At 39.9% G+C, this 22,307-nt stretch overlaps 1 protein-coding gene and 1 long non-coding RNA gene across 3 annotated transcripts; one reads left to right on the top strand and one right to left on the bottom strand.

Annotated features, from left to right (window-relative positions):
- Positions 1-280: 280 nt before the first annotated feature.
- On the top strand, positions 281-14,418 carry opn7d (opsin 7, group member d). The gene is made up of 6 exons (XM_086277770.1): positions 281-602; positions 8,383-8,473; positions 8,545-8,707; positions 10,867-10,994; positions 11,115-11,449; positions 11,766-14,418. Exons 2-6 carry the CDS (start codon positions 8,383-8,385, stop codon positions 12,243-12,245), a joined length of 1,197 nt encoding a protein of 398 aa, XP_086133896.1. The 5' UTR covers positions 281-602; the 3' UTR covers positions 12,246-14,418.
- Positions 14,419-16,631: 2,213 nt separating this feature from the next.
- LOC147306168 (uncharacterized) lies at positions 16,632-21,697 on the bottom strand. 2 transcript variants are annotated; one of them, XR_015126644.1, is made up of 5 exons: positions 19,826-21,697; positions 19,495-19,646; positions 18,184-18,246; positions 17,645-17,698; positions 16,632-17,026 (listed from the first exon to the last, which is right to left on the bottom strand). It is a non-coding gene; the product is annotated as an uncharacterized LOC147306168 (long non-coding RNA). The 2 variants fall into 2 exon arrangements; XR_015126643.1 differs by having other exon boundaries at positions 19,495-21,697.
- Positions 21,698-22,307: the final 610 nt, after the last annotated feature.

Below are 22,307 nucleotides of genomic sequence, written 5' to 3'. Positions count from 1 at the left end.
GATACCAGCAGCTCACAGCAGCATGTGAGTCAGCTGTGGAGACTGATTTGGGAAAACCCACCTTACACACTTGAATCGCATGCACGATTCATTCATGCAAAGTGAGAGGATAATCCAAAGTGTAGGGTATGTGGGGAAAAAGTAGTGGTAGTAAGAGTGGGCAGAGGAAATGGGGAGGGGAGCGGTACTTTGAGTCATCAGTGACACTCGGATCTTACCAGTATTATGCTGATCCGTCTCTCTCTCTCCCGTTATTCTCTCTCTGGCCTGCCGTCACTGTGGGCTTTTCGTTCTCCATCAGTTGAATGCCAACAATAATGATCAGCGCACATGCTGTAAGATGCAGCGAGCATGTGTCCACCTGGCCAGCTGCATGCAAGTGTATGTCACTGAAGGGGAGGAGGATACCTTAACCGGACTCTTCAGTGTGAGGCTGAAATAGAACCAGTGCTCCCCTCTCTCTATCCTTCCCCCCCACCTCTCTCTTTTTCCTCCACTCTCTGTCTCCTTCTCGGTGGCTGGCCAAGCTCCTCTCCTCTGTGTCCTGCTCTCCACCTGGCCTCCATGAGTTTAATTGAGGACAAGCCATTCGTCCCTGGAAGGTAAGCAGCGTAGCCGCGGGGTGTCAATTTTCAGAGCAATACAAAGAGATTAGACAATAACAGAAAAAAAGAGGGGGGGATCAACAATGATGTCGCATTTATGATGAAGATGAAGGCTCAGACCTCACAGCGGACTCGTGGGACCTCCGGCAGGATTAATGACGAGATCCTGATTATCCCACTCTGTAACAAACGAGTGCTTTTCTTTATCTGGTGGTCCAAGTTGAAGCCGTCACAACACTGACCATTTGCAAGACAGCCTGCCTTGATCCTGAGCCGCTTGCTGCACGTTGTTTATCTGGATGGGTTTGCCTGCATGCATGAACTGTTTCCTGTTGTTTTCGTTGTTGCTTGTGCAGACATATGTGATTGTGGCTCACTCAAAGCTCTCTTCGCAGAAAATCAATAAGTGTGGACAAAGACGGATTTTGTTGTGAAGTCCTGTTGGATACAACATAATTTAACAAAGTGACTGAGCTCCAACTGCAGATGAGAATCAAAGGCAAATAGGAAATGAAAACAGCTGTTTGAGGGCATGACACTGACCTAATCAAAAGTTTCTTTTTCTATACTAATCAGAGATTAATCACACAATAGTTTGTGTGATATAGACTGATGAAGATGGTGATGTGCACATAGCCACAGAGGTCCATCTGAATATTATAAAACAACTTAAAATTATAAAGCTATTTTATAGCATTGTATATTAAAAAATATTTATGCCAAGTTAATCCAATTAGGATGAGCGACATGTCACATGACCAAAAGTTTGTAATTGCCTGCTTGCATCAGACCATTTATGATTAATTGCCTCAGTTGCAATCAGCTAAATGGCAATCTGTCCTCTATGTTACCACAACTGCAGAAGGTCTATGCTACAATCAAATCATGCGCCATCTCCCTTTGCTTAATTTATTTACCCGTATAATTCTGCTGAAAACTGATTCACAGTTACATTAATATGATGCAGTGCTTGACTTCTTAAACACATCATGTGAACGCAGATTGCATCATATGTTAATTCTCCAGGTTACATAAGATATGTCGTATGCCCAGCAATGTTTGAAGGAGTTGCCTCCAACCATGCTGTCATGCCGCTAAAACTTGCTGTAAATATTGTACTGTGATGGCACTCGCTTGTCACTGTCAGTCACTCTCAGATGAGGTGGCAGTTCCACACAGCGACGGTGACAGTTGACTTTAATCTCACAAAGGTCTCACTAGGTTGTCGTGGCACGTACCACACAACACACTGGACATCATATTTGCTGCTTTGATTTTAAATACTGCTCAACTCAAAGGGCTTTACCACCGATTTCCAGCATCTAGTGTGGTAGAGTGCTGCTGGGTGAGGCTGTCGGTGGTATAATTATGTTGCCCTGAACTAGAACACAAGAGTTTGAGTTGTATGCACCATATCTTGCTTTCTTTTTTTTTTCCTTTTTTCTTTTTTTTGTTGACTGGTTAGGCACCAGTCAAACAGGCCTAAAGACTGGTCAGCGGTCCTTGACAACCACCAGTTGCTAGGGAAAAAATGTGTATTCGTCAACCAATTGGCAAGTGGTTGCTGGAGGCTATGGGCCATCTGTGAAACTAGCTGCTAGAGCCACCGTCACAGAGGCCTAGACACCAGTAGGAGGCGCCCGGGCACCCACCAGTCAACAGGGAAAATATATCAATTCCTCGTCTGGTTGGTAAATGGTTGCTGGAGGCTGAAAGTGGTCACAAACAGACATTTGGTGCTGCACAAAAAAAAACCTCCTTGCAATTGCTTTGGTCACTAGTCAGTTGGTACAGTTGCCATAGTTTATATGGAAGATGCTGACTTGCCTGTAAACACTCGCCTAATGGTAGTGAAACTGTCTAGTGCTATGCTGTCTATTTGACTTCAGTGAAAATAAGCTGTGGATCACACATTTGTGATAAGTGTTTCACATCGCTGGGGAGGAATGTTGGCCCACTCTTCTTTCCAGAATTGTTTTAGTAATTCAGTCAAATTGAAGGCATGAAAAGAATTTCAATATGATTTAAGTTTTTTGGTTGAATTGTTGTTGTGTTTCAGATCATTGTCCATAACCCAAGTCCTCTTTAGCTTTATGGTACAAACTGATAGCTGGATATTATCCTTCAGGATTTTCTGGTGGAGAGTAGAATTCATGGTTTTAGTGTATTAGTTTTACACCAGCTATCTGAAAATGTAACTTTTGTTTGTTCAGCCAACAGAATATTTGCCCAAAGTCTTGGGTAGACGAGCCTTTGGGTTCTTTTTGGTCAGCATTGTTTTTTCCCCCATGCCATTTTTGCCCAGTTTGTTTAGTACCGTTGTATCATGAACACTCCCCATAAAAGGAGACAAGGGAGGCCTGAAGTTCTTTAGATGTTTTTCGGGGTTCTTTTGTGACCTCCTGGATGAGTTGATGACGTGTGCTTGGAGTGATTTTGGTAGAACATCCACTCCTGGAAGGTTCACTAGTGTTCAACTTATCTCCATTTGTGGATAATGGTTCTCATCATAGTTCACTGGAGTCCAAAGGAATTAAAAGGATCTTTCACTGTAGACCGTGGTATGATGGGTTGCTTTTAGAGATCTTTTAATTCTATTCAATTCAATTCAAATTTAGCTATACAGTGCCAAACAGTTGCCTCAAGGCCCTTTTAGCCTACTTCACTTTGTCAGGCAGGTCCTATTTACATGAAGTATTGATTCAGCAGCTCTGCCAGGTAAAAAAAAAAAAAAAAAGCTACATTTTTTATTTACTCTGGTTACATTTGTCTAGTGTTAAAATTAGTTTGATGTTCTGAAGCATCCTACTTTTAGAAATACTAAAAAAACAGAAAGGAAAAGGAAAGGGTCAAATACTTTTTTATGGCACTGTACACTTCTGTTTCACTCTAATAAGGATGATAATTTATAAACTAAACATAATGTTAAACCTGAAATTAGTGAGTGACACTATAAACCCCCCAGGAATTCATTTACAGAGGTCATTTCCCCATAGACGTCTATACAACCAGATATTTTTTCCCAATCAGAGGAGACGTGCCTGCTGGCTATTAGAGGGAATACAGGCTTAAGGCACTTCCACACTGGTTTCACTTTTCAGGTTATTTTTTTCAAGCATATTTGTAACACAAAAAGGCATAAATAAGTAAAAACTGCTCAATACTGCTTTGAAATGTACATATATAAACAGTGTAAATGCTCAAGGGACAGGGCTGGTAAATCAAGCCAAGCATGCAAAATTAAATGTGACACTTTGCATTCAGTTCACATTCGATCACAAACATTTTCTGATTCATAATGTCAATGCACATACACTGAGAGCCATTATAATGGAAAAGAGGGTAATTTACTTTAGATAAAAATACGAATCCTGTTGGTAACATTTTCTGAAGGAAAGAAAATGCTGGGTAACAGATTAACATTTAAACACAAATCAAAAATTGAGACTGGCTGGAAACCATGCAGATACACAACCATTGCCCTTGAGCATGTGGTCTCTTTGCTCTTTCACTCACTGACATGCCTGTCAGCCTTTAAATGGCTGCTCATCTCCGCTGACTACAGACATTTAATGGTTATGAGTGACAGTTCTACTTTCAGTGGCACCGCAAATCTCACAGTTTGATAGCCTGCCTCAGGCAAACTTGTTGCAAACTTAATAGATAACTTGTCATGCTGACAACAGCAGTAAAACTGCAGAAAGATTATTTTAAATATCCTCTGCAAACCACATGATTCTACAGGGTCAGAGAAGGAAAGGATAGAGTGCACATGTGCTTGAAAAATGAAATAATAAGTCAGGTAAGCAGGTGATATAAGGTACATTTCTCACGTCATCATCTGGAGGTCAAAGTCCTCGTGTCCCTGTATCAAAGGCGTCCAATTATTAGTTATTCAGGCAAGCTCAGAGACATGACAGTTGTGTCATAGCCCACTCAGCTTCAAAATACTCAATCTATCACAGCAGACCAATGACAGAGTTTATCTTTCCATAACAGCTCCCTTTTCATTTCCACACTCGCTATGCTGATCCGAGTATTTCATAAACTGCTGATCTGCTGGGATTTTTCCCACACAGCCATGTCTAGTGTTTACAGAGAAAACCTCCAGTACATGGCAGCCCTCTGGGTGAAAGCACCTCGTTGATGCTAGATGTCAGTGGATAATAACCAGACTGCCTTGAGCTGATACGAAGGCACCTCTGAATGCAAAACCTGTTAAACCTTGAAGCAGCAGAAAACTCGTCAGCAAATCTGCAACAACTATGTGACGCTATGATGTCAAAATGGGCCAAATGGGCCATGTCCACACTAATACATTTTCATTTGAAATTGCATCCTTTTCTCTCCATTTTTGTCACGGTCTGGAGGGCAGACCGTGGGGGATGTAGGAGAAAGGACCCAAAACGCAGACTTAATGGAATGAACAGTGGGTTTATTTACAGTGAGGTAATTGTACACCACACATTAAATCTCCAAAAGTGCTCCCTCGACTCCCGTGACGTGTCTTCTCCCAAGTGCTGGTATCCCGTGCTCTCTGCCCCTGTGCCTTCACACACCCCGTGTGTCTTGCAGTCCTGTGTTCCGCTGTCCTCCTGGGGAAAAACACAGACACAGCCGTTATGGCACCAACTCCGGCAGGCATACACTTTAACAACACTAGAAACACTGACATGGAGTCTAACTCAACGATCCTGCGCCGGAGGAAGCTCCATCGCTCTGTTAAGTAGCTCCCCCGACGATCCTGATCAGAAGCAGGTGTGTGGTAAGCTAGGCGTGACCAGCAGCTGGCAGGGCCACACCCATCAGGCCTGCAGGTGGCTGTCCTTCATCCTCCAGCCTCACACACACACACACACACACCAGCATGGAACACAAGAGCACAGTGCAGCAAACATACATCCAATACACTAATAACAATAAAGGTCCACACTGTTCACGAACCCCGAGTCCCCGGAACCGGGTCCGTGACAATTTTGGCCTTCCGTCCACACTGAGACGGCGTTTTCAGTCAAGGAAAACGCAGTGTTTTGAAAACGCTTTCTAAAGCGGATACATTTGAAAACGCCGTTTGGACAGCGAACCCGGAGCCTTTTCGAAAACGATGACACATTTTTTCTATGCTCCGCTGCTTTTATATATAATTAAGAATGGATGTCTCTAATATATCTCAGACACAGTTTAAAGAAGTTGTACCCACCTGAAAACGTATTTATGAAGGGCAACCCATCAGACAAAAGTTGGCATAAAGGGACAGGAGCTTAAATGTCTTTTAGCGTCAAACAGAGGAGCTACACATAAACCCAATATAACATAAATAAGGATCATATTTTGAAATTTGAACTGTGCAAAGCTGCTTTTGTTTTATTATGGAGCTAATACAAAAATAAGCATATTATGATCCAATTAAAAGGAAGATGCACGCTTTCTCAGTTACAGAGCCAATTTTTAAAAAAAAAAGAAAAAGCTCAGTCAGTGCTTGGTGAGAGTGCTTGAGCTTAAAAACCAGCACACTTGAGAGAGAAGCATGTGCACATTCAGATCTGTGCAAAGGATGTTTATGATTAATATCAGCTTTAAATCTTCCAAAACCTGACAGTTTCCCCTCCCAAGAGATCTCATGAGATGAAAACATGTTTTGCACAGATCTGAGTGAACACACATTTTATCAGAACACATGCTCTCACAAACTGTATCTATCCCAGCAATAACAGGGCTGATCATTAATGTGGTAACAGTGTTGCTTTTAATCAATGCTGGAGATTAGATGCGGAAAGAAATACAAAGAATTGTTTCTTCAAGGTAATTAATTTGGGGAAGAAAAGGCTTTGGAATGATAGTAAACGTGTGCTACGCCAGTTCCATCACTGATTCCTAAAACACCTGAAGGGAAATTTACTTGATTGAGAATCCATTATTGTGCTGACACAAGAATGAAGTTCATGGAGTTGAGTGGTACTAAAATGGGTCACAGCTTTGTACTCCGCTGAGTCTCCTCCACTCAGACTGACTGGACATTTCGTCATTGACTGGCGTGCTGACTTGCATAGTAATGAAGCTTCATCCCTGTGATTGCCTAAGTCCTTGAACATCAATATTGCCTCTACATCATCTCTGGTAGCTATCCAACTCTTGCTCCGCATTTCGTCCCTGCACCATCCTTTCCTTCCCAATTTCCATTGTATTTTTCATTTTCTATCAAGCAAAGTGATGCACTGAATAGCAATCATTATCTTGGTTGCAAATAGCTGGGTAAGAAGAAGCCGACTGGCTAAAGAATATGAGAAGCATGAATGCCTCTGACAGTTTTCAAGTGATGGCGAGAAGACTCCATTAAGAATCTTCCAACAATGTGTTAGTGTCACAGTTCGGCTGTGTGGCAGGCAGGAGAAGGACCCAAACGCAAACTCACAGAGTCAAAAGTTAAACTCAAAAAACACAGCTTTATTGCTGGCGTGGAGTGGGACACGAAAAACAATACAAAATAACCTAAACTGGGAAAAACTAAAGCACAAGGAGCCACAGGGAAAAATCACACAGCTATGATGGAGGACGCAACACTGACAAAGAGAAACATGGGGCTTAAATACACTGAGGGATAACGAGGGGGAATGAGCCACAGGAGGAGAGCACAGCTGAGAGTAATTAAGCAGGACGAGGCAAGGGAAGCAAAACTAGAAACATTAACATAGAACAGACTGTGAAAGTAAAACAGGAAACACACTGACGGAACTCAAGACATGTGGACTTAACAGACTGGGGGAGACAGAACATAGGGATCTGAAACATGGAACAGAAAGGCACAGTAGATCAACATGAACATAACAATGCCACAGGGGAAGAGTAAAACTGAACACGATGAACACAGAAACACCAGACCTCTTCACAATAAAACAGGAAACATAATGAGACGTAGACATGACAACCCAAACTTCACAATGTAAGACACAGACATGAAACACATGAAAAGCAGGGGAGATTTACCATAGTTGGAAACACGAGGGGGAAATAATAAGAACTAGAAACACTTAAGCATGATAACAAATGAACTTAGGAACCTGAAGGGCTTACATAAACTAAAACATCAAAATGAACTAAAACTCAAAACACCGGGTCATAAGACCCAGGATCGTGACAGTTAGAAATCCTGGAGAGCCTGTCAACTCTGTTTCATGGCAGGGAAAAAAAGAATCACACTCTCACCTCGGCCCATTATGTATCTCTTCGATCACTTCGGTGTCTGGATTGCAATTGCATGTGTGCTTGGTGAATCATGCTTAGACTGCAATTTCACAAGCTTTTTATTCCCAGAAAATCTGAGCACATTTGGTCTTAATCATAATTGTTTTGTTCCCTCAACCGCTTGTACCCCTGTTGTAAATCCTAAAAATGGCACCGTGCTTTAATTTTTTCCATCTGTCAATGCTTTTTAGATATTTGTATTTAATATGAACAGTCCTCAGCTTTTGCAGAGGATTATTTTTCTTCAAAACGGCTTTTTTAATTTATTTCTACATCTGATCCTGTAGGCTGCAGATATTTTTTGCAATAACAGCAGTAGGACAGCTTGTAGTGCACTACAGACAGTGTGCAGTGCTTGAAATGCTTCAGAAACAAAACAGTTTGCATTGATTTGATTTTACATAGTGACTACATATACTTCCTTTTTGCATGTTTTCATTTTTTTAGGATCCTCAGTTGAGTATTGACTTTTGTAAATTCCTGGATTATTTTCAGCTTTATTGACCATGAATTAATTCGAGTGGTGACATTTCAGATGGGAAATGCTTCAGACACGTCTGCTGTGTTTACCTCCACCATCTCCAAGGAGCATGACATCTTCATGGGTTCAGTCTACAGCTTATTCTGTGAGTCCACACAACATTTTTTTTATGCTTTATCCATCTTTAGCACAACTCAATCTCCTTTTCTTTCACAGGTGTACTGTCCATCATAGGCAACTCCACACTGCTACTTGTTGCTTATCACAAGCGGTCAACCTTGAAACCAGCAGAGTTCTTCATCATCAATCTCTCCATCAGTGACCTTGGGATGACACTCACTTTACTTCCACTGGCCATACCATCGGCGTTTTCACACAGGTATCGTAAAAGCTCCTTCTATATTTTTATTTCATTTCAACTTCAAATTCATTTATCAGTAATCATTAAATTTTTTTCTCTATTCACTATAAATAGCTACATGTTATAGCAAAAAAATGGAGATTGATAAACATTTTGTGTAGTTGTGGGCCTTAACTATATTTTCAATCTAGCCCCATGTGGAAGGGCCTCCACATTTAGTGCCATTCCTAACAAACTGATGTGAATTCACCAATTTCCTTCTGCATCAGGACCAGACTGTGGAGGCCTTTTACAGTGAACTCGTTGTCACGTTCAAGAAATCAGTTTGATTCGTTTTGTGACATGAAATAGAACCAAGATGGATCCATGCTTTCATATGTCACAGCAGAAACTGAGACTCATTAACATTTTTCCAATTTTCCTATTATCTAAATTTGGTAAACCAGTGTGAACTGCAGCCTCAGTTTCCTGTTGTCAGCAGACAGAATTGTCACCTCTTCTGCTGCTTTAGCCCTTCTACTTGAAGGTTCAATGTGCTGTGTTTTTAGAGATGCTCTTACCTTGGTTGTAACAAGTGGTTATTTGACATCATCATTCTCCTCAGACATCTGGCTTCACTCAAAGAACTGCTGCTCGCTGGATATTTTCTTTTCAGCTCGCGCTTGGTAAACCCTAGAGATGGTTGTGTGGGAAAATCCCAGTAGATCAGCAATTTATGAAATACTCAGACAAGTCTATTCAGCAATCCAGCAAAAGTAAATCCGCATTCTTCGGCATTTTGATGCTTACTTTAAATTTCAGCAGGGTGTCTTCATCGTGCCTACATGCCTAAATGTATCAACATATTGCAACGTATTTGGCTAATTAGATATTTGCTTTAATGAGCAGTTTAAACAGTTATACCAAATGAAATGCCCAGTGAGTATATGTTACAACATGTCTAACCTAAAAATCTATAAAAAAATGACTTTTAACAGATTTCCTGTTAAAGTTTGTGCAGTTCCTTTTTTTCTGTCACTCTGTCTAAATACCTACTTACATTTTCATCATTGACCTCAAACTCCAACTCTTGCTGGGAAAATCAACAGTGCAAAACTCTGAATGAAAACATCTTCAGTGGAGGACACTGCAGTTTCCAAGCCTGACGAAGACGTGTTACGTCACGAGCATTACCAGGTGTTTGCTTTCGGCTTTGTTTTTTGTTTTTGTCTTCACACTCACAGAGTTTTGCACTGTCAGTTTGCCCTGAGTTCAACAGCTACATCCCAAGAGAGGGCATCTGGCAAAACTGCGGTACATGTCATGAAAATGTCACCATTTCGGTAAACAAAAATAAATCTGTGGTCTCTGTCACTCACCACCATTCTTAGTTGCCAGATTTAGCTGCCTGTGAGTTGCTCTTCCCAGAAACTCATATTCAAATCAAGGGTCTCTGCTGTTACAAGGTGGAGGAGATCTAGTATGCATTTCATACGTGAAAAAGTGATCATAATCTGACTTGCAAAGAGCAATTCCAGCACTGCAGGAGAGCTTCAGTGCTCACAAAGAAACATTAAGGTGGAGCACATTTACGTGAGGTCTCTTGTCCTTGTTTTTTATTGACACAATATCCAGAGGTCCTTTGGTGCAATTAGCTTAGCAAACAGTCAGAAAATAGTCATCTATCAACCAAAAATATACTTTTTAAAAACAAAATAATGCGAACACTTTTGCAGACACAAGATACATGACGGCCTCCAGTAATAATAATGTACCTGATTTAAAATGTATTGTTCTAAATTAGCTTAACTGAACCTCTGGTTTTGAACAGGGGCTTATTGTTGTTAGAAGAGATTAATAATAACCAAGAAAGAATGAGAATGAGGAAAAGTGAGAACATTTTGGAAAGTGGTTTATTTCATCCTAAATGCCTGAATGCAACTGAAATGGATCATGTTCCAGCAGGTACTCTTAATACTGTATCAGATTGCAGAATAAATATAAACAAATTATATTGGAAATCTATGTTCGGGATGGAGAGGGCTTCCCAAAGCTTGTTATTATACTTCTATCCTCACACTCAATAAAAAGACCCTCCAAAGCTGTGACTGAAACTCTACAGTTACACTCAAACAGGGAGCAGTTTTCTGGGCCCTAGCCTCTATTACATTTTTTTTACTCATTGTCTGTGTGTACAGGTGGCTGTTTGGAGAAATCATCTGCCAGGTGTATGCTATGTGTGGAGTGCTGTTTGGTCTCTGCAGCTTGACAAACCTCACAGTGCTTTCCTTAGTGTGCTGCCTTAAAGTCTGTGTCCCCAACCACGGTGAGGGTGGAATAAATTGATAAGCATGATGTTGTCAAAGCTACAGAAAGTTTACCAGCAGCAGGAGTAAAACGAGCATAATAACTTCAAGGCACCTTTTTCTATTTCCTCTCTTATCAGGTAACAACTTCTCCTCGTCACATGCCCACCTCCTGGTGGCTGGAGTTTGGTGTTACGCGTCTGTGTTTGCTCTGGGGCCACTGGCACACTGGGGACATTACAGTCTTGAGCCTTATGGGACAGCGTGCTGCATTGACTGGCATGCACCCAACTATGAGCTTTCAGCTTTGTCTTATATTATCTGCCTTTTCTTCTTTTGCTATGTAGTCCCCTGCACTATCATCTTCCTCTCCTACACTTTCATTCTGCTGACCGTGCGGGGCTCACGTCAGGCCGTCCAGCAGCATGTGTCACCACAGGCCAAGAGCACCAATGCACACGCTCTCATTGTCAAGGTCAGAGGTTATGGCTGTGTCGCTTCAGCACCACTGACTATAGCTTTTATAGCTAACAGGATCTGAGTAGGATATGAAAACATAAATAATTAGAAGGTTATAAATTAAATTGATTACTTTCTTTATCTCTGTACAGTCTTCTGATGCATATGTAGACTTCTGAGTGGATAGATTCAAAACTAAAGTTATAATACTTAAGATATATGTTTTCATACAAATTTGCCACTAACATGAAACTAAATTCTCCATGTCATGTTTTTTGTTCAATGTTGTTTGAATATCTGCATGCATATGTGTGAATGCTCCTTCTCCACAGCTGTCTGTAGCAGTGTGCATAGGCTTCCTGGCTGCTTGGTCTCCATATGCTGTCGTGGCCATGTGGGCTGCTTTTGGGGATGCCACGCAAGTTCCTCCTGCTGCTTTTGCCCTTGCTGCAGTGTTTGCCAAGTCTTCTACCATCTCCAACCCTATGGTCTACCTCCTGTGTAAGCCCAACTTTCGCGAGTGTTTATACAGAGACACTTCGATGTTACGACAGATGATCTACAGGGGCAGTCCGCAGTCCGAGCCGAAAGAACGATTCGGATCCACATCACAGCGCAACAAGGACATGAGCGTCTCCACGCGCTTTTCAAATGGACAGCAGGAGAGCTACGGGGCGTGTCTGCACTGCACTGACAATGCAGCTCTGTGTCATGTGACACCCCAAAGGACTGCCTGCATCCTGACTGGATCCACCTACACAGAGGTGACAGTCGGCCAACTCTCAGCCAAACCACAGGCCGAGTTCCTCTAGTGGAACAGCCTGATTCTTTCATAAAGCAAACAAAGGACGACACGTGATCAAAAAGACAAAGAGGTTACTGAACAATAAAGTCTCAATGAGACTTCACCACCTTTGCAAGGACCTTTCATGTCATCCTTTCTGAGTGACTCTTTCATTGTGAAATGAAAACATGATACAAAAACTTCTCGGAAGATTTGCCACAAAAAAGTATACTTGCAATGTCTTGACGTCTACTTCTGTGTCAGCTTGTTTCCTGTTTCATTTAAATGTGCAGTAATTTAACAGGATTCCAAGAGAGCAGAAAATGAGACAGCAGAACCCCCTCCAGCTTAAAGGTTAATTAGGAAAATGTGTACCTCAGTGTGCATCATGAGGATAAACTATGTTTAATATTCCACCAGCGCCAACTGAGTATATTATAAGGCAAGGCAAGGCAAGGCAAGGCAAGGCAAGTTTATTTGTATAGCACAATTCAACAACAAGGTGATTCAAAGTGCTTTACAGAGACATTAGAAACAAGAACAAATAAAAAGCATGATTTAAAATTGATTAAAACAAGCAAATAAACTAACTAACTAATTAACAAACAAACAAACAAACAAAACAGTATATAAAATCAAAACAGATAAAATCAGAACAGTAGATAAAATCAGTAGTTAAATGTAAGTTTTGAAATTTAAGCTTAAAGTGTGGATTTGGTGCTTTATTCAAATGCAGCTGAGAACAGGTGAGTCTTCAACCTGGATTTAAATAAACTGAGTGTTTCAGCTGATCTGAGGCTTTCTGGGAGTTTGTTCCAGATATAAGGAGCATAAAAGCTGAATGCAGCTTCTCCGTGTCTGGTTCTGACTCTGGGAACTGATAAAAGACCGGATCCAGATGACCTGAGGGATCTGGAAGGTTCATACTGGGTCAGGAGGTCATTGATGTATTTTGGTCCTAAACCATTCAGAGCTTTATAGGCCAGCATCAGAACTTTAAAGTCTATCCTCTGACGTACAGGCAGCCAGTGTAAGGACCTCAGAGCTGGACTGATGTGGTCCACTTTTTTGGTCTTAGTGAGGACTCGAGCAGCAGAGTTCTGAATGAGCTGTAGTTGTCTGACTGATTTTTTAGGTAGACCTGTAAAGATGCTGTTACAGTAATCAAGCCTACTAAAGATGAATGCATGGACTAGTTTTTCCAGGTCCTGTTGAGACATCAGATCTTTTATCCTTGATATATTCTTGAGGTGATAGTAAGCTGACTTTGTTATTGTCTTAATGTGTTTTTCTAAGTTTAGGTCTGCATCCATCACTACACCCAAATTTCTCGCCTGGTTTGTGGTTTTTAGATGTATAGATTGAAGTTCTCTGGTGACCTGTAATCGTTTTTCTTTGGCGCCAAAGACTATTACCTCAGTTTTGTTTTTGTTTAGCTGGAGAAAATTGTGGCACAACCAGTCATTGATTTCCTCAATGCATTTACCAAGAGCCTGTACAGGGCCTCGGTCTCCTGGTGACATTGTGATATATATTTGTGTGTCATCTGCATAGCTGTGATAGTTTATTTTGTTGTTGTTTATAATCTGTGCCAGTGGGAGCATGTAGATGTTAAACAGAAGGGGTCCCAAGATGGAACAAACAAACACTTGTCTGCTCAGATGTGAAGTTACCTATTGATACAAAGTATTTCCTGTTTTCTAAGTATGTTTTGAACCAGTTTAGTACAGTTCCTGAAAGACCTGTCCAGTTCTCCAGTCGTTTGAGTAATATGTTGTGGTCAACTGTATCAAATGCTGCACTGAGATCCAGTAAAACTAGGACTGACATTTTTCCACTGTCTGTATTCAGACATATGTCATTAAACACTTTGGTCAGAGCAGTTTCAGTGCTGTGGTTCTGTCTAAAACCTGACTGGAAGGCATCATAGCAATTATTCTGTTTTAAGAAGTAACTGAGCTGTTGAGAAACTGCTTTTTCAATGATCTTACTTAAAAACGGGAGATTTGAGATCGGCCTGTAGTTGTTCATTTGTGTCTTGTCAAGATTGTCCTTTTTCAGTATAGGTTTGATTACAGCAGTTTTTAGTGATTCTGGAAACACACCTGATAATAAAGAAAAGTTGACGATCTGTAACAGGTCTGACTCTAAAGTCTTTGAGACCTTTTTGAAAAAACTTGTTGGCAGGACATCTAAACAGCAGGAGGAGGAGTTCAGTTGACCTAAGATGTCCTCCAGGTCTTTGCTGTTAATAGGTTGAAACTGTTTCATGGTGTTTAAACAGTTTTTTGGTGGACACAGTACATATCCTGGATCTGCTGTTGATGTACCAATTGCTTGTCTAATTTTTTGGATTTTTTCAGTGAAGAATTTGGCAAAGTCATTGCAGGCCATGGTCGAATGAAGTTCAGCTGCCACTGACACAGGAGGGTTTGTTAGCCTGTCAACTGTAGAAAATAAGACCCGAGCATTATGGCTGTTTTTAGTGATGATGTCAGAGAAGTAGGACCTCCTTGCATTCCTCAGTTGTAAATTATAATTGTGAAGTTTCTCTTTATAAATGTCATAATGAACCTGGAGGTTTGTTTTTCTCCATCTGCGCTCAGCTTTCCTACACTCTCTTTTTTCTTTTTTCACCAGTGTGGAGTTTCTCCATGGAGACTTTTTCCTTCCAGAGATAACCTTCACCTTAATGGGAGCAATAGTGTCCATTACATTTAACATGTTAGCATTGAAGCTATTGACGAGCTCATTGACTGACCCTCTGGGCAGGTCAGGTGTTAATGGGAAGACCTGGTTAAAAATTGCACTACTGTGTTCAGTTATACACCGTTTTGTGATCACTGTTGTTGATATATTTGTGTGGGCTGAGATTTTACTTTCAAAGAAAACACAGTAATGATCAGACAGGCCCACATCAGACACAGTAACCTTTGAAATGCTCAGGCCTTTGGAGATCAGTAGGTCAAGAGTGTGTCCTCTATTATGTGTGGCCTCTGTTACATGCTGAGTCAGCCCAAATTTGCCCAGAGTGTTACTCAGGTCTTTAGTCCCTTTGTCCTGAGGGTTGTCCACATGAATGTTAAAATCCCCAACAATAATTACACAGTCAAAATCAACACAGATCACAGACAGCAGTTCACTGAGGTCATTAAAAAAGTCTGTGCAGTATTTGGGAGGCCTGTAAACATTAAGAAACACAACTTTGGATGGGGCCTTCAGCTGTAAAGCCACATATTCAAAAGACTGAAAACTTCCAGGAGATAGCTGCTTACATTGAAATGATTCATTAAATAAGAACGTATTGCAGTCAAGGACTGTGAAAAAGATTGTTTAGGTTTCTTTACATTGAGGACCGTGATACTGTACGTAAAGGGGTATTCAACCTAAAATGATCAAGTATTCACCGCCTGTAGGAGTGAATGTCTGATCTAATGTTTTGTCCTTGTCAATAGTGGGATGTACTGTAACTGAGACATAAAATCAAACTGGCAGCTGCAGTTTTCTGAGATGAACAACACAACCAAATTTCCCCACTTCGTCCAGCTTGCAGGGTCTTTGAGAGGTTTAATGTTAGAGAGAGTGCTGTAAGCAGAAGATCACTTCAGTCAAGAGGCCTGTACTTGCAGGGCTCCAGTGCAGCATGTAACCTGCAGTCATTTTCTAAACAGAGACTGTAGAACAAAATAGTTCCACATTAATTTGTACATAAGTTTAGATTTTTATTTCATAAAAAGCACTGCATGTGACTCCCTTTGGTTTACAGAAACTCCCATTTCAGTTGTGGGGCCTCGCTTCTCTTCTTATTTGGATCTTAGCAAACCAATATTAAAGGGAACCCACGCGATTAAGAAAACTTAATAACCTGTCATTTCAAATCATTCTATTTAAACAATCGACTGATTAGGAATCAAGGAAAATCAGTTTCAGCAATATTTTACATCAGTACAAAGAGAAAGATTTCCAAAGTAGGCCATGGTTAAGACTGAAGGTCCTTGAGAATTATTTTGCTTTACAGAGATTTTGTCTTGCAGTTTATTTTCTGCTAAAAATATGCATTTACATCCATTAGTTAAAAAAGCGATTCCTTTACAGCAACGATGATGTCTTTTCATCCATGTCAATGCAAAAATACAAAGAACTATGTTAGATTTAATTTTAGTTTCTTTTATAATGTGGTCCTGTGCTGTGTGACATCATGTGTATGTATATATGTTTAAAAAGTATCATGTATGTATTTATTTCATTATAAAAAAAAGTTCTTGTTTAGTATTATTTACTAAAAACACAAAAACAAACGGATCATTGCATTGTTTTGGGGGCACAGAAAGTTGCATCATCTGACAGAAAGTGAGATTTCAGAAAGATTGAAATAATTTCAAATTATTCATAAAAACACTTTAAAACATGAGGGGAAATTGTAAACACAAATTTTACTGAAAACGATCGTAGAACAGAGATTATAATGGAATGTTTAAAATCAGCTCTTATTTTCTGTGAATGAGGCAATCTTAAATTTTTTTTTTCCGAGCACTTTAATTATCTGTGAGGAAGCTGCTTTGCTGGGTGTTCATTAACTTGGGAGCACAGCAGGTTCAAATTTACTGCCAATGCAATTTTCCATAAAGCAGTTTATTGACATTATAGGAGACACCTCTGTTTAAAATTCCACGGATGGTGTGCGTTGAGCATGAAATTTGCTCTCAGTTTTTAGAGAACTGCATTAGCGTTTTTGTGAAGAAGCTGGATTTGAAAAATGAAGCCAAATCATCCAAATGTCCTGCTTGTCCTGCAGTGGATATGGCATTTCTGGAAGGGAAAAAGGCATAAATAAATGAATAAATATTGGTCTGAATGAGGATAACCTTGGACAGCTTTGGTTTTAGGACTTGAGAAACAACCATCTTTGTGTGCCACACACAACATTTCAGGAGAAATCTTTCTGAGAAGGCTAATCAAAAATCAAAATTCACATTGATAGCAAAGCTGCAACTGTGAGGTTGCCTTTCCTATGACGATTACATGCATGTGCGTTTTAAAACATATAGGAAGCCCCATCTCTGTAATGAAAAGTAAAATCTATAGGGCATATGACCTAAAGTGATGTACTTGTATTTTTGCTAAACTGAGCTGAAATGAAAATCTTAACCGCAATCCCAACAGGGAGCACAAGAAAATATGCATGAAGGATCAACTTAGATGCAAAGTAATTTATTTTCCCCCAGTTTGAAAAAAAAAAGTGCCTGTAGGATAAGCTTTCACTGGCAACCAATATAGGGAAGCAATGAGATACAGCCAGAGGAGGAATTAAAAGAAAAATAACTGATATGGCACATCGCATTAAGAGAAACTGGCAGTATAGTCCTACTTGGGTGCATACTGTAGCTGGGTGCATTTTTGAAACTGTGTATAAAAACAATTATTTACCTTTTTGATTACTGAGACTAATCATGTGAGATTCTTCATTCTGGTCCGTGCAGTCTGTTTGTAGAGCCAGATGGAAATTGATCGGTAAACATGATTGAGATTATTACTGAGTACACAGTTTTACCATTAAAGACTAAGTTTACCCAGCACAGCACTCAATTATGAAATAAAGCTTCAATTCAACAGCCACTTCAGAAATAATCGCTGCTTCTCTTATCTTCATGTGAATTTCCTCTTTTCAGTCCCAATCTCCATCACCAACTCTCTTATCCTCAGTTTGTCTGTTCCTCTTAAAAGCCCAGACTATGACTTCCCATACCAACTGTTCTTGTGCACTCAGACAACTCAAGACATCATTTTAGTGCAAAACACAATTTATTTTGGCGGGTTTAATTCTCTGCTAGTCGTCACTGCCTTGAAGGTCACTAGAAGAAGGATTTTTGCTCTTAAACATGGATATGTGAGAGAAAGGCAGGTCTATGAGAGACAAAGGAGAGAGATTAAAAACTCCTCTATGAGTTTAGGCTCTTTCATCTTACCTCTGGTCGAGGAAAACCACAGTCATACCTGGCAGAATCACCCTGATGTCAGGCTGTGACCTCCTGTGTAAATTAAAATGTATCTGGTTATCATAGTGCACTGAATCACATATTTTACTAACACTGAACTAATTTTTCAGTCAATTAGTTGATTAATCAGTCTATCAGCTAAGATTTCTGTTGGATCAATGAATTGCTTAATATGGAGCCTATTTTCTTTCTTGGCTCTATATGATGTTAGGGAGAGCAAATATCCATAACACGGTCATCCAGGAGAATATCTCTGACTATGACTGCAGCGGTTCCACCCAGCTGTTATTCACACTTCCTCTTTATGAGCAGCATCCAATCAGATAATAATTTAATTTGGAGGAGCTAAAATTGCTTCATGCAAAACAAGGATGAACTTTATAAGATAAATACTCATTATTTTGAACCGTAACACATGCACAGTGACTAAAGATTTGGTGCTGGAAATGAGCAGAAAAGGTCCATTTTATTTAATTTATTTATTTTTAAAAATTTTAAGTAGAATTTTAAATCAGTTAAAATCTTGGAAAATGAGGTCAAAATTTAGCACTCTATGATACACATACAAAGTATTTACGGTAACTCTCTAAGTAAATTAGTGTTTAAGATCCAGGACGTGATGTTAAAAAGCTGACATAAAATATGTTTATTAAACACAGTATGTTTTTATTAGAATAATGAAAAGAAATATAAAGAAAACAAATGACCTGAAAATGATTATTCAGCAGAAAAACCAGACATGAAAGTTAGTGTTAGGTGCAACACTACATCTCAGCAAGATTTAACATTACAACTAAGGTCTGCAATAGACTGTGAGTAATTACTGTGCACTTCTTGTAAGGTTTCACTATATTTAATCTTCAACAGAGGGTGAAAGTTACATTCTAACCCAAACTTTGACACCGTGGCTCTGCTTGGTTTTTCCCAGCATGCTGGTGCCCTCTAGTGCATACAAACAGAAAGACAGTGGAAAGACAATAAGCCTTCATTTAGTTATATGTAAACAGATATTGTAGAAAGGTGTATGATTATTATTATAAATTTTGGGGGGAAATAATACATTTTCACATATCAAAGGGGGGAAAAAACAAGGAAGAAAATAAAAAACTGAACCACAAAGAGCAGAGGAACAAATGTGCTGTCTATTGATTAATGGAATATACACACTTTCTGGCCACTTCATTAGATGCACATTGATAGTACCTGGTTGGACCTTATTTTGCCTTATTTCAAAACTGCCCTAATTCTTCATGGTATAGAAATGCTGGGAAGATTCCTCACCGATTTTGGTCCATATTGAGATGATAGCATCAGTTGCTGCAGGTTTGTCAGCTGCACATCCATGATGCTAATCTCCCCTTCCACCACATCCCAAAAGTGGATTGAAACTGGCATGTTATCCTGCTGGAAGCAGCCATCAGATGATCTGTACACTGTTCATAAAGTGATGGATATGGTCAGCAACAACACTCAGGAAGGCTGTGACATTTAAATGATGCTCAGCTGGTACACCATTAAACCACCACCACCAGTTTGAATCAAGTCTTTCAAGCTTTCATGTTGTTTACATCAAATTCTGCCCATTTTGTAGTGAAACTGATACTCATCATACATGGCAACACTTTTCCAGTCTTCTGTTGTCCAAATTTGGTCAACTTTTGCGAAGTGTAGTCTTCGTTTCCTGTTTTTAGTTGACAGGAGGGGCACCCAGTGTGGTCTTCTGCAGCCAATCCCATCTGTTTCAAAGTTTGACATGCTGTGGGTTCAGAGAAGCTCCCCGGTATACATTGGCTGTAATGAGCAGTTGTTTGACTTCAAAGTGGTTGTGCGGAACATGCCAATAGATCAGCAATTTTTAAAATGCTCAGCCCCCCATCTGGCTCCAACAGTCTAGTATCTTTCGTCCTCATTCTGATGCTCACTCTGAACTTTAGCAGGTTGTCTTCACTATGCTTACATGCCTAAATGCAGTGATTTACTGCCATGTGATTGGCTGACTAGATATTTGTGTTATCTGTGTTATATCTTTATCTCTGACCAACGCCCGGTCGAAGATAAACATATCAGGTCAATGCTGATGCTGATGGACATCTGAAACAGGCAGTTCATGCTTGAATTTGTTGAACAGAACAAGGGAACAGAAAACCTTAAGGACAAAGTGGCAAATAAAGACTAACACCTCCTTCAACCTCCTATATATTGGAATAACATTAAGCTGCATAATCTTTATTTTTCCAATATCCATAATTCCATAAAATTCATCTTTATGTATCCTGTAGCTGTAAATAAGTGGTGGATAAAATTACTTTTAAACTTATTACTGCATTAACACATCCCAAGCAGATACTGGATGTCTGCAGACACTGTCCATTGCCTGGGGATGAGCTCCAACTGAAACAGGTGATCAAACCTTCATCCCGCATGTGTTTGAAGGAGAAACTGGGGAAAACATACACGATAACAGGTAGCACATGCAAACTCCACAGATAAGACCGCTGCCTGAGCATGAACTCTGCTGTGAGCACTAAAAACTGAGCCACAATGTTACTGTGGCAAAAGAGTCAGTACGTCAGTACGTTCCAAAACTGGTATTTAGGTTTACATTTTAAGATGTGCTTCTGCATACTGGCGCTTTTTGCAGAATGCAAGCCAGCATGTTTTTGAGGGTTTTTTTGTCTGTGTCAGCTACACATAATGCATGACTGTTAAAGTACAAAGTGCCGTTATGATGGAGTATATCCCAGTTGTACGCATTCTGCATGCAGCAATACATATTTTGTAAGAGCAGCTGTGGTATGCATTAAAGGGAAAAAATATTCAGTTTGGGATGCAGCCCAGAAAATTAAAAACACCTGTGTGTGTCTGTGCACTCCTAAATAAGATACAGTATGACAACCTCGTGCTGCACCCTCGTGCTTTTCCTTCACATGTCCACTGGTCATTAGGACCAAAAATATATTAAATCATTTTGAGGATTTAAACACAAGTAGAAGAAGTAGAAACACCAAACATCAGATTACCACATGAGAAGCATTTATGATGGACTGCTTTAAGAATCCACACCTGATCATGTGTGAAATGAAACTTGTCAGACTTTACAGCAGTAATCGCAGTAATTTGTTACTTTTTCTTTCAATACAACATCTGTCAGTGAGAGAAATTATATAATCACATAGGTTTTTAAATGACTTTCCTTTTTTTACATGAATAAGTTAAGAGTCTGAGGACAAACCAGTTTGACTCACTGAATTTAAGCCCACTGGGGCATGAAGCCTCTGAAAAGCATTGCTTGTGAGCTGTTTTCTTTAAGACATAAAACATTAGCTAATGTGTAAAAAAAAAATAAAAAAAAATTGAATTGTTACATGATTCTGAGTGTGCTTTAGTTTTAAGAAACATCAGTTTAACAGAAACATAAAACAGTTATTTAGTGCTTTTCTTGCACAAATGGACAACCTAAAACTAAAAAGGAGTCATGCTGTCAAATGTGACAAACAGTAGGCCAATTATATCTTTTTTTATATCAATACAATTGCATTTTTTTACTTTGTGATTTTCTCCCATTAATATCTCTTTCTTCAGATCTAAATGTATAAGGTCTTCATCTTAAGCAGATGTCACTCAGATATGCACAAAATATGAAGTAGCTTATCTTAACTGCATCCATAAACTGTGCCCCCTCAATCATTAGCAAATAAATTAAGCATAGAATAGAATAGTTTAGATTTTAGTGTAGAAGTTGGAAGCAGTATAACATAGCATTACCTAAAGTCTAAGTAAAACCAGGGCCATCACTGCCTTCTGGTTGGCGCCTCAGGTCAATCTGGTCCCACACCTCCAGACTCACAAACAGCTTCTTCCCCTGGGCCATTCGGACTGTCAATAAACACTATCCCCCCACGCCCCACGCACACGCACCTCACCAATCTGAGCCAATGTTTGAGTAACCTTATCACTCAGGCCACTCACACACGGACTCTATTCAGACCAAGTCTTTTCTTTGCACTACCTCCAAGCACTCTGTGACTATTTTGTTCTCCAGTGTGTGACTTTCTATTATTTATATATATTCCCTTGTTTTGTATATATATCCC

The sequence above is a fragment of the Aulonocara sp. 'chitande type north' Nkhata Bay genome, linkage group LG20 (assembly GCF_057382095.1).
Source record: "Aulonocara sp. 'chitande type north' Nkhata Bay isolate Kocher_YH1m ecotype deep benthic linkage group LG20, A_spYH_male_GT1.1, whole genome shotgun sequence".
NCBI lineage: Eukaryota > Metazoa > Chordata > Actinopteri > Cichliformes > Cichlidae > Aulonocara > Aulonocara sp. 'chitande type north' Nkhata Bay.
The sequence above is the reverse complement of the archived record's forward strand: the minus strand, read 5'-3'. Positions and strand labels throughout refer to the sequence as shown.